At 37.3% G+C, this 12,967-nt stretch overlaps 1 protein-coding gene across 1 annotated transcript in view; it reads right to left on the bottom strand.

Annotated features, from left to right (window-relative positions):
• Positions 1 to 12,967, bottom strand: part of LOC107288151 (rootletin) — a 96,955-nt gene that overhangs the window by 56,139 nt on the left and 27,849 nt on the right. Inside the window, exons 11-16 of the mRNA XM_015816737.1 lie at positions 12,782 to 12,871; positions 11,282 to 11,497; positions 8,042 to 8,241; positions 4,045 to 4,227; positions 2,808 to 2,952; positions 968 to 1,114 (exon numbers count right to left, since the gene is read on the bottom strand). Of these exons, the coding sequence (XP_015672223.1) occupies positions 968 to 1,114; positions 2,808 to 2,952; positions 4,045 to 4,227; positions 8,042 to 8,241; positions 11,282 to 11,497; positions 12,782 to 12,871 (981 nt within the window). The remainder of the gene's footprint in view (positions 1 to 967; positions 1,115 to 2,807; positions 2,953 to 4,044; positions 4,228 to 8,041; positions 8,242 to 11,281; positions 11,498 to 12,781; positions 12,872 to 12,967) is intronic.

Below are 12,967 nucleotides of genomic sequence, written 5' to 3'. Positions count from 1 at the left end.
AATTAAAACCACACATACTTTTACTAGGAATAATTCCAGAGAGCATAAACAAAAAGTATCATAATCTATAAGATATGTACTGGCAGTGACCAGAACCAATTTGCTACAATATTAGAAAAGTGAAAACCTGCCAATAATACAAGAATGGGAGATTAAAGTCAGAGAATATGAAGCAATAGCAGAGCTCATTATATATATTTATTTAACTAAGTTCATGCAAGAATTGCTCCCTTTTCTATAATATACAAAAAGGCAGGTTTAGACATTTGGAAATTTTTTTAAAGAAAAAAGAAGTATGAGTTCAATTATAAAAATATCAAATGAAATGGTTTAAACAAATGTAAATAACAATCTCCAATATTTCAAGAAAAGTGCAAATATTTATGTAGTGATTAGAAACAGGGACTATGAAAAGAAAGGGAAAAGGGGAGCTATTGAAAGTTCCTCCTTACGATAATTTTTCTGTTTTGCTTTTGTTTTGTTTCAGTATCTCACTTTTCTGTATTCTGTATTCTTTATTATTATCTTGAAGAGTATACTGTACTATGCTCTTTCTCTTGAATAAAGTACAATTAATATGTTTATTTTCAATTTACGAATCTGTTAGTAGTTTTCATTCAATATTTAAATCTTTAACACTTGAAAGTTGTTATTCATCAAGTGCAAACAAGCTGATGTGTACCATTACTGTTCTTTGCTAAGGTCTGTTCATAGCTGTAGAAGAAAGAGAAACAGAGCCTGAGGGCAGAGTCAAGCGAGGAATCAGCCTGGAGTTGTTATGTTCCCATAAGAGGTCCAAGTCCCATCCTTCTTGAATTCTGTTAACTCTTACCTAGTGCCAATTTAGTGCTGACTGTTAGTTGACTAAGATTCTTGTGTATAGGCATGAGCAATAAATAATCTCAACTGGAACTGGTCCTGATTCTTCACGCCTGACAATAGTACAGTTACTGTAGTATCTTGTTACCTGTAGGATGATGTGGTTTAGTTTGATTTTGTCATTTGCTAGTCCTTCATTCAGAGCTCCCATCCGGGCTAGCGAATCCCTTAGTTCAGCATCTTCTGATTTCATCTTGTGTATGGAGAGTTCAAGCTCAGTGTTGCTGGCTTCAACCTGAGGTGGAAATTGTAGGCATATTCAGATTAGACTACACTCACAAAGTCATCAAACCTTATCATTTTTACTATTTGGATAAACTGTAAGCATGGCAATTAGTTTTTAATGACTAGTTAATTGGTAATACAAAAATCTCTATCTATCTGCAGGACATGGTAAATAATTCTTTAATTCTGAATGCATATTTACTCCAATGTCTCCATCTAGTCCTATCTGGATTGCTCTCTTCGATACAATGCATGGATTTCTGAGAGAAAATGCATACTTTTTGAGTGCTAGTTGTTTGATCAGATGTTGGTTAAAATAAAGGTTATACAAAATTATTAACATAAAGATCGAGGAAGTTATTAAAATATTACATTTTAAAAATGTAAATCTGACCAGGCCATTCCCTATTCAATGCTACTCAAATTTAACTGCACCTAAAACAAGACAGAGAATGATCTTTGGCATCCATAAGTACAAATGAAAGTGCTATTTCTCTTTAAGATCATTATGTAATCAGAAATATTCTTATTAAGAAAATGCCATTTCCCTTCCAGAAATGTTAAACAGGCCAAAAGAGTGGGTGGCAAAAAAATTCTGCTACTCACTTAAGCTGAGCCAATGTGAGCAGCTGTAGTAGTTTTTACTGAAGTTTTTGACCAATACACTTACTCATGAAGGATCTGCCCAAAGATTTCATTGAATCACAGGATTGGTGGGCATAATATTTCTGAGAAAAGAGATCTAACTTTGCACATAGATTGCTCTTTTGAAATGTTAAGCTCTGAAAATATGACAGCATGCAAGCACTTCATCCATAGTTCTGCTTTTTTCCCCTCTAAAGCTGTGAAAAATAAACTTTGGCTGTTTTTTTTCTACAGCATTAGCTTGTTTCAGATTTCCTATTTCCCCGCCCCTCTGTCATTGCTTTGTAATAAAGTAAAGGCTAATTGTTTTATTGTATGCTTTTTTCATCATCAGGAAAGCAACTGATGATCTTTATGATTAGAGAATGACATATTCTAGGTATTTTAAACTAGCTTTCTCCAATCTGGTGTCTCTGGCATTTTTTGAAAACCTGATGCTTCAAACACTCTTTTCTATAGTTGTAATATAGACCTGATGTAACTAAGGTAGCCAGCTTTCTTCATTCTATGTGTTCATGGTTTCCATTTGGAACTCCCACCCCAAATGGCTAATTATTTCTATGCTGATTCAAACAGTTCAAATTCGAGTGGCTTATAATAATGGCAATTAAGGTACAAATAACCACAGTCAAATATACTGTTCCAGGGACAAAGTTTATATATTAGTCTAGAGTAGACTGACTGAGGTGTCAGCATTCAGCTGGGCAATAACAGTTCAAGGTCAGGGTCAAGTACAATACCAATCTACAGAATTAAGGTCAGTACTATCTCACTTTTGTTTATTTAGCTGGAAGCATCACATCTATGCTGGAATCAACATCTTTTTATGTTTATGCAAGCAGAAACTAGTAAAATAAAGAAGTACTTAACACTTCTTTAAGGTTTTACATAGAATATCCTCCATAAAATATTTCTTAGAAAAGCAAGATACTGCGACAGTGTGAAATGTTGCGGCAAGACTACTTCTGAACTGAAAGTGGAGACATCTCCCAAGTCAGGGCAAGAGATGGGAATAGAGTCGAATGGCATGCAAAAACACGTCAACAAGCAATCCTTACTTTGGAAAGTGCTTTGCTCAAGCCTTCCTTTGCGCTCTCCAGTACATCTTTCTCCAGCATGGCTTGGTTCAAAGATTCCTTCACATTCACTAACTCTTTCTTCAGGACTGACATTCTTTCCTCAAGTTGCTCCTGAGACCTTTGCCTGTGAAAAGAGAAAAGTCTAATTAGGCTTTGCATAAACCATAGCAGATTATGCTGAACACATTACAGATGCATCCTGAATGTGTGGGGATACCATGTTTGTATTCTGAATCTGAGTTGGTGAATATGGATATTGACTTGCATGATAGCCTCTGGATTAGAGATCCTAACTTGCATAAAACGGAATGAGAATATCAGTGTGGAAACTGGATTTTGGCATATTGGCCAAAAGATGCCAAAACATATTTGTACTGTCTTTACATTTATCAAGGAATACTGATGTAGTCGTTGACAAGATTGCAATAATGAGAAAGTAAAAGATCTGTTAGGATACCCCATTCCAGGATTTTATTTTAAATCCCAGGCAACCATGACTCTGGAAAGGATTCAAATTAGACATTAAGGACAAATAGATGTTCTTACTGTTCTTCTCCAGTAGCAATAGCAATTAGACTTATATACCGCTTCATAGTGCTTTACAGCCCGGTCTAAGTGGCTTACAGAGTCAGCATATCGCCCTCAACAATCTGGGTCCTCATTTACCAACCTCAGAAGGATGAAAGGCTGAGTCAACCTTGAGCCATTCAGAATTAAACTCCTGGAGTGACCAGTGAGTCAGCCTGCAGTACTGCATTCTAACCACTGTGTCACGACAGCTCAGTAACAAGTATTAAAGTTGTGCTGTCTCTGATTGTGGAATAACAATTAACTATAGTCATATCTAAGTTTATTGTTGACTGTGTTCTCCATAAATATCTACATTTTTAAATAATCTTAAATGATTGCCTTCATATATCGCAGCATCCAATTCCACAATTGTTGTGTAAATAAGTGCTTTCTGCCTATTTTTCTATCTTTAGTTATACCCTAATCCTAATTAATTAGCCCTGAAATTTTGTAGCAATTTGACAGGACTTTCTTAAAGAGTCTGGGGCTTCCACTGAGTGAAAAGGATTTGTTCTTCACAGATTACTTTTCCACCCACATAATGGAATGTCTCAGCTGCTCTTCTACTAACTGCTGCCTACCAATATCCTCTTGTCCTATTCCTCTTTCATTACACAGTGCTAGAGACACAACTGCAGCATCTCACCCCCGCTCCAATTCCTTCCGTGTCCTCTCCCTTTCCTTAATTGCATCTTCTTTTTGCTCTTCAAGGAGTTTTCGCTGTTTCTGTAGCTCTCCGTTCATCGATTTCAGGCGCTCTACCTCCAGATGGGAGGCATCAAGTTGTTGAGTCTGGCTTTCGACTGCTATCTCCAAGGCCTCCTTCTCTCTGAGAAATGAAAAGAAATATGAACAATTTTGGGCAAATATCATTCAGACCATGGGCATGCCCTTGCCTGTCAGAGTGGAACTATCTTTGCATATCTCTAAAGACCAGTTGCTTCTTTGCAAAATAGGGCTTGGATGAATAATTCATTTTCTATCAGAAAATGTAGAAGGAACAAGTTCACTCCCTCCCCCATCAAAATCGTTCCTTTCCAACTACGTTCCCCTCTGCTCTTTGTCCAATTATAAAAGCCGTACATTTGAAATACTTGTTGGAAGAAAAGTGTGAGACGGAACTGGAAGGGGAGGTGGTATTTGAGATGATCTCATAGTAGAATGGGTATATGGTATTCTGAGAATCCACACATTCAATTACAATAGACTGACAAACAAATAAATAAAACTACATTTCATTTAACATAAGGATCAAAAGAATTCCTTTAAACTGCTTCTTTGAAAAACCATGGTCATGATGACAGCAGTAAACATTTCGCTTTTGCATTATGGTAAAGAATGAAGTCCTTATTCTGCATACTGCCTTCCCAGGTTCCTGACTGGAAAGCTATTTATGATCTGGGACAATTATGGATTAAACAGCACTGCTAGCTGGCAGTAATGGGAGTTTGGGTCTAGCAATTGTTTCGTAGGCCCTTCCTATTGTTTGGATAAATGTATGTGGTGATGCAAAAATGCCCTCCAGCGAAATCTGACTCCCTATTGACATCAGCTGGTCCTGAAAATAAAGCCAGGAACAGTTTGATGGCAGTCCCCAAGGGTTGAGAGGACTTTTCTTTCCCAAGGGGAAGGCGGCAGAAATTGTATTTATTATTTATTTGTATCCCATCTTTATTATTTTTACAAATAACTCAAGGCGGCAACATAGTCAACACAATTTCTCCCTCCTATATTCCCTGGTAATAACTATCCTCGGACATGAGTTGAGCTAAGAGTAAAGGATTCGCCCAAGGTCCCCCAGTTAGCTTTCATGGCTAAGGTGGGACTAGAACTCACGTTCTCCTGCTTTTTAGCCTGGTGTCTTAAGCAAAGCACTAGGAGTTAGAACTTTATAAATGAATGTAGTGAATGTGTGAATTAGGGGTTCACAAGCACCCCAGTTATAGATGAAACCAGCATAGTTGATTTCCACAACACTCCCTAACCAAGGGAAATGCTGAGGATCACTCCCCTATTATGACAGTAGGAGAATGGACATTTATTTTTCTGCATATACTCTTGTACATGTTTATTACTGAAAAGCTGTTGTTATACACCATAACAGCTGTTATGTTTATCTCTTCTGTTTTTGAGCTGCTATTTCTAATATCTTTTTAAAACTGTTTTTTTTTAAGTTCAAAGCATATCAAAAGCAGGCAAGCTTTCAGATGAGAATTCAAACTATTTTTCAGTCATTGTCATATGACTGAAATGGAAAGAATTAAAGGTCATTTACTTAAACTTCAATTAAAGGCAGAATTATGACACATCGCAATCCAAATTCAAATGGATTGTTAACAGAATACATTACATATTAAGGGATGGTAGATCTTAAAAAGTTTGCTTTACTTGTCCATTTTGAATGGACAATTTTTGTAAGGATTTTTCTAAAACTCTACAAAAACATTAATTTCACTGGCTGGGAGTGAACAAGGATTACATTTATTTTTTTAAACTATGTCATCTGAGCCAGAGATCTCTTCTGGCTTTGCTTAACTTTAAAAAAATCCTTATAGCAGCACCAGGCTTATTGCAGATAGGGGTCTCTATGTGTTCACTGCTAACTGGAATAGCCATGTGACTCCACCATATCATATAGCAATTCTAGGAAGTCCTAGAGAAGAGAAAACATTTTTTTCTGCAAATATCTTAGCATTACTCTAAGGCAGTGATGGCGAACCTTTTAGAGACTGAGTGCCCAAACTGCAACCCAAAACCCACTTATTTATCACAAAGTGCCAGGGCTGCATCAGCATTATGGTGCCCTTAGGGGAGTGGGTGGGCATGGCCCACTGGGTGGGCGTGGCTGAAGTCACGGCAGACTGGGTGAGCGTGGCCGGGGCATGTCCCTTGCCATCTCTGGGGCATCCCCGGGGGGGGCCCAACACCGCTTGCTCGCTCACTTCCTGCCCTGTCACTTCCAAACGCCACATGCTCGCTACTCTGGCGAACTCTGCTGGGGCAACGGCGCGTGTGCCCACAAAGAAGGCTCTGAGTGCTGCCTCTGGCACGTGTGCCATAGGTTCGCCACCATTGCTCTAAGGGCTCCACAAATTTTGTTAAGTTAACGATGAAACATGGAAGAAATAAATTCTTTCACCATCTTGCATATGTAAAATATTGCTCATGAGGAACAATTTAAGGCATTGATATTAACCTTTAAAATCCTAAATGGTTCTAAATGTGCCTTTACCATTATTATTCTATCTAACAGCAGAGTGCTGCAGTAGAGGCCTTTTTGAAGATGTATTCTACTGCAAGAGGTATGTGTTTATGGCACTCACAAGGGAGTCTTTTGCATTGTTGTCAGGCTATAAAATGCATTTGCATGGAAGTTGCATTTGTCCACTAATCTGTCTGCATTATTTTAGAGGATCTGTAAATATCCATTGCTTTATATGTTACCAGATACCTTTCCTTGCCAAACAACTTTCTCTGAACAAATTAATTGTGTACATATGCTTTTATAAACATCAAAGCTAAATAATATCAGTATAATATTTCTGAGGCCATGAGCGGAGATATTTGATAACTTTGGCAATAACAAATGCTGATATATGTTATTCCCAAAGCCAGCTTTTAATCATCACTTTAATCATCACTGCTCACATCCTTGGCTGATTATCACAACAAAAAATAATGTTAAAGAGTGAAATCACATCATCAGAACAAAAGAACCTTCCATGTTAATATCATGGAAAAATCAATTGTATGCTTTTCTTCATCCTCCCATAAGTAAGTACCAAACTGAATCATTAAAATTATGTCCTGGACAGACATCAGGGGCTGCTTTATATTGGGTCAAAAAACAATTCTATCTAACCCAGGACCAGGGGCTGCAGCATTTTAATAACCTATAGTATGTTTTCAATGACAAAGGGCTACAGGGACATAGAATTGATGTGAAGATGTCATCAGAAGGGAAAGACCAATATTTTTGACCTTTCTCTCCACAACTGGATGGTTTTTTATTTTTTTAAAAATAACATACTTTTTATTTTCTAAAAAAAGAAATACATATACCAGCCTGCAACCCATCAAAAAGGGCTGTTGTTTGGTAGCTTATCATTGAACTTTAGCAATGAAATCAGAGTTCAAAGGTTGCAAAAAAGCATTCTGGTGGAGCAGCATATGCCTCATTCTGATTTAGTACAATGCTGTTTATACTTAATGATTGCCAACAACTCTCCAGCAGAACCTTTTCCAGTCCTGTTTAGAAATGCTAACTTGAAATTTTCTGAGTGCAAAGCAATGGTGGGATTCAGCCAGTTCGCACCACTTCAGCAGAACCGGTAGCTAATTTTTTGTTGCCCAGGCCCAGAATGGACTTCCGGAAGCAGCATCCACACAGAGAACCAGTTATTCACATATCCCACCACTGGTGCAAAGTAGATACTCTGTTACTGTGCCAAAGTCCTTCCCCCAGAAGTTATGGGAATCTGCATAACGAGAAGAGTTTCTGTAAGTGACAAATCACTAAAAAAGTTCTATGATGCATCTTCTGAGGTCACAACCAGTGCAACTGCCAGAAGAACTGAGTCAAAGCCATGCCCCTTGAGATCATTACAGCAACAGGCCAAGGCTTTTTCCCCCCCCACCTTCACCTTTCTAGAACCTCCACTGAGGATTTCCAATGCTGTGCTTTCAGCCTGCAGTCCTCCAGGGTCCTTGTCAGCTCTTCACATTCCTGCTTCTGTTCCTGCAGCTGTTGATCAGCTGCCTTCATTTCCTGCTGGCAGTCCACAAGCTGCTTCTTGACAGATCCCAGGATATCTCTGCAGGATTCCAATTGCACAAGCAATTCCTGTTCATAGAGATCAAACAGGAAGTTCCACATCAAATGCCACAAAACATACACAAGGGGAGAGAAAACCTCCCTATATTAAACAGATAAACCAAGTGCTCCAATCAATATCTTTGTATGGGGTACTTTTAGAGCAGGCCTGTTATTTAATTTGATTTTAGAACATAAACTTGTGTATATTTATCGTGGTTTTTATTATCGCCTGTTCACCGCCCTGAGTCCCGTAAGGGAGATAGGGCGGTATATAAATTCAATAAATAATAATAATAATAATCTTCATCCATCCTAATCAGCCAAACCTCTACAATGGATCTTGGTTTTTCTAAAAGAAACCTTGAAATTTATGCCTCAAAATCAGTCTCTGGGCCTTTCTGATACCTTCTGTCACTGACAAATGTGCTCAATAGTAATGGTTGTTGAAGGAGTTATAGCAGCTATTTCTTTGCCATGTAAATAGAGGGATGGGAATAGTTTTTAACCCTCTTTCTTTCTTTAGCATAAATTGTAAGGTACAGGAGTAAAAACAAGAACTTTACTTCCATTGGTGAAATCTAGACTTTGGATATACACTTCCTCTCTTGGGGAAGTGCATTCCACTGCATTCCACTGAAACCTAGCGAAGCAAGTGGGTGAGAATACATATTAATAAAGAGATGACACGTTTTATAAATTAGCAGTTATCTAGAATGGAATGGATAATTTTTTAGGAACTCATAATTTCAAAGGGGGGGGCTGAGGATGGGACAATGATAGAAAATGGGCTGGGATCTTCCAGCTTGTTTATACTTTGTGTATGTTCCCTCCCACAAATTATGGAAAACTATGTTTCTGACTTTTGGTAGTGAGATTGTTGAAGTCTAGCTCCATAGTCAAAAGTGGCTGTGCAGACTTCCCCCTCCCAAAAGTAGTTGGTTGGTTGGTAGAGCTGAATGCTGCCTTGTTGGAGGTCATAGGTTGTGTTTCCTGATCTATAGCTTTCTCCCAGATATACAGAGCAATGAAAAGAAGCAGATACTATTCAAGTAGCTTTCAATATACATGAAACTTATAAGGCAACAAAATGGATGAGTGAGAGGTTTTCCAGAGTGTCTTTGTGAATGGGAGTTGGGAATAACTCTAAGGAAGGAAAATTGAGAGTTTGTAAAAATGCCAAGGTAATTTATTATTCACAAATTTCCTTTCCCATCTAGTTGCTGATGGGTTCAATATGTAGCTTTATCCTTTGGGGTTTTCTTTTTATTAATGTTTACCACAAATCTCTTAGGTAGGCTCCATTATGCTTAGAGCAATACCCAAGCTAAATCACCCAGAAACTATATAGCCAAAATCTGAATTATGATCTTCCAAATCTTAAACTACCACACTAACTTCTATACCACAATGGAAACTGTCTGAAATGGACATGACAGTTCAAACAGAAAGGGAGAGGCTTTGGATGTAATTAAGTTTAAATGTAGGAAACTTCCTATGCATGGGAAGTGGAAACAGAATTCACAGAGAGATGGTAAAGATTGCTGAATATTTCCTCTATCCCTAAGATATTCTGCCTATCCCATTTGGGCTTCTTTTCAGTTTCACCTGCATAGAAGAAGAGCAGCTGGGGAGAACAGCTGTAAGTGCAGAAAGAGTTCAGCACTGCTCTCTGGTCACTGTTTTACTACCTGAAATTATCTCCTGCAGCTGTTTACTACAGTCCACTATAGTTATACAGTGGAAGATATAAATCTACAGCTGTAGATCTAGTATATCTTTCCAGCATTCACAAAATCCACCTGGGATGGCCAGCATTCATGCGTGGCTAGCAATAGCCACTAAAATGTTAACATTAATTGAAGTACAAGCATCATGCTCCTTACTTCATGGGCAGAAAATAAGCCTATCCAACGCAAAATATATTAAAATATAGAACATTGCACATTAATGGGATATTTCTAATATCTGTTTAACTTATAACTAAGCTAGGGCAAAGCAACTCTCCCTTCCACCTCTACCCCAATTCCCTAAACAAAATAGGAAAGAACAGTGCCAACTTTTTTGTTGTGAGGATCTGTGTGGTACTTAGACATCATTCAGTATGTTTTGTTTTTAATTTTGCAATAAAAAGATAAGTTTATGCACTAAGTGATAATGCTTGATTCCAAAGGATATCTAAGCTTTATCCATAAAGGGTCAGCCACATGACTATGTATAACAAAACAATCACTTAGAATGGCGGCCTAGGTGCTGTTATAGGAAAAAAGAAGAAATATGAACCACAGAATTACAAACATCTTCACTTAAACTTTTGTTACAACTTCCAGATATCACCTCCAACTTCTCAATTTTTTATAAAAACAAAACTAAATCCTAAGACAAATATTTTAGCCCAGATCTAAAATACTGTAGATCAAAGTATATTGGAATTAATAAGTGTTTCTGAATTCCCCAAGTGAAAGTCTTTCAACTCCAGTGAACTTTCATCTTTCTCTATATCAAGCACTGAAGATTGATTGCAAATTGTCTTAACTGCCTTTGCAGCCAAATATTACAAAGAACTGCATTTCAAAGTTGGGGAAAACCACAACTAACCCATTCTCCATAAAACTCACAACTCCTCAATAAACATATTTAATATTATTTGAAATGTATATGAATTATTATTAAACTTGATCATATCTGATCCTACAACCCGATATCCCTATAACTGATCCTATAACCCGATATCCCTATAACTCAGAGGAAACAAGAGCTGGATTGTCTACTTCTCTTATCTGGAATAACGCTGCCACAGAGATCAGATGGGCCCCACTTTCCTTGGCTTTTTGAAATGAATAAAAACTTGACTTTGTGAACATTTGAGAATTCATATGGAGGAGGAATGTTGGTTACTGGATTATGGGTTATTTCTCAGTGCCTGAGGTAATTGATTATATTGTACTATTTTGTTAAAATTATGTTTCAATTTTATTATTGCATTTAGGTATGTTGGTTGCTCAGACCTGGATAACATGCAAGTAGATGAAAGCTGGATAAATAAAATAAAAGCACTAGTATATCCAACCTGCTCATGCTTTTGTGAATTTTGGATAAGGGCTTGCACTGCTTGTATTGATGCATTCTGGCAGGATGGAGAATGTATCCGGGACTGAGTTGTCCATTGGTGCTGAGGTGAGCCAAAGCCCAGGGGATAAGTGTGCCATACAGTATTTTCTTCTGGTACAGCTTTGGCATTATCTTTGGAGATAAGTCCTATGTTCTTTGATTCAGCAAGAGCCAACTAAAAGGAAAGTAGAGAAGAAATAAATCCTAATCAAGTGAATATTATTGAATAGATTCTGGTGCATGAGTGCTGTCTAGAATGTCAGAGTTGGATTCCAGTATCTCTTAAGTTAAATTCATATGGCATTGTGAAGTACAACAAACATATTTAAAAGGCAGGTCCTAATTTATAATTTTATTTAACAAGCAGAAATAAGGGTAGCACATCTTAGGTAACAGTGTATTGGGATGACAATTCCATTACTTCTCCTGTATTTTTGAACTGTTGTTCTCTATGGTATAGCTTTATACAGTTGCAGTAATATTATAACATATAGTACAAAACATTCCCATGAAGCTATATTAGGGTAGTTGGCTATTGGTTTTCAAATATTTGCCTCCTGACTGACACTTACTCAACATGTTGGCATCTCAGATCAGTACTTCAGAGCCCCCTGCTTTGCATTCAACAGGACAGATGTTTAGCTAATTTAGCTCAGCCCTAGAGTATTTTATTATAGCTAGCAAAGGACTATTGCTCAAGTGGGGAGACCCATCTGCAAATAAAAAGCAATGTGGATTTGGGTCTGCTCACAGATATTTAGTAGCGTATGTTTCAAGGGAGTCCTCTAAAGGAAGAAGTAGCCTCTGTTCATTCAGTATTAACTTGTATGAGACAAGGGACATATGTGGCCTGTGCAATCTGAGGTCATGGAAATTTGGGATTTAAAAATACTATTGCTACTAAAAGTACATACGTGTCTACTTGATATCAAATGGGAATTTAACCATCATTTCCTTAAGCTTGTTTAAAGACAAGCAAATAACACTCACACACCCTATATAGTGGTGAAAAAAAAAAGATGGGTCTCTTTCTTACAAGTTAAGGGGAACAGTTTTAGATATACAGTAGGACTTTCCTTATATGAAAAGAAATGTTCAGGTAGAAAGTTCACATCTATCTTTTTTTTCTCATAAAAAAATAATTGTTGTCGATTCTGTTGGTTCAAGACTTAGGAACCAGAAAGTAAGCTTGTGCCAAAAAAAACCAGATGGCTTTTAGGAACCAGCCCAAATAACTCAATTCTATTACACAAGGGCACAATCTGTGAAAATGTTATACCAGCAGAATACTATATTCTTTCATAGCTTCTATTCCTTTCAGTGAGGCCTGTGCTACAGAATTTTCTAATAAATGGTATCTTATTTATATTTCTCTACTATAAAATATGTACCATGCATCAAAGTAAATGGTAGACCTTGTTTACCTACAAAGTACATTATGTTTTAATATTTCACATACCTTTGTGATGCTTTTTAAAGTATATTGCAAAGATTCAGTTTCCTCTTTCAGATCCTTCACTTCTTCTAGATCTCCAATTTTACTGGCTTCCTAGAGTTCAAAGACAAGCAGTTGCTCAGAAATGGACATGGGGAAAGAACAGAGAAACATGAGACAGCAAATCAATCTAGTATTGTAGATCAACAT

Source organism: Protobothrops mucrosquamatus, unplaced genomic scaffold (genome assembly GCF_001527695.2).
Source record: "Protobothrops mucrosquamatus isolate PMUCROS unplaced genomic scaffold, P.Mucros_1.0 scaffold488, whole genome shotgun sequence".
Lineage (NCBI taxonomy): Eukaryota > Metazoa > Chordata > Lepidosauria > Squamata > Viperidae > Protobothrops > Protobothrops mucrosquamatus.
Note: the sequence above shows the minus strand (reverse complement) of the source record. Positions and strands in the feature narration are given on the sequence as shown.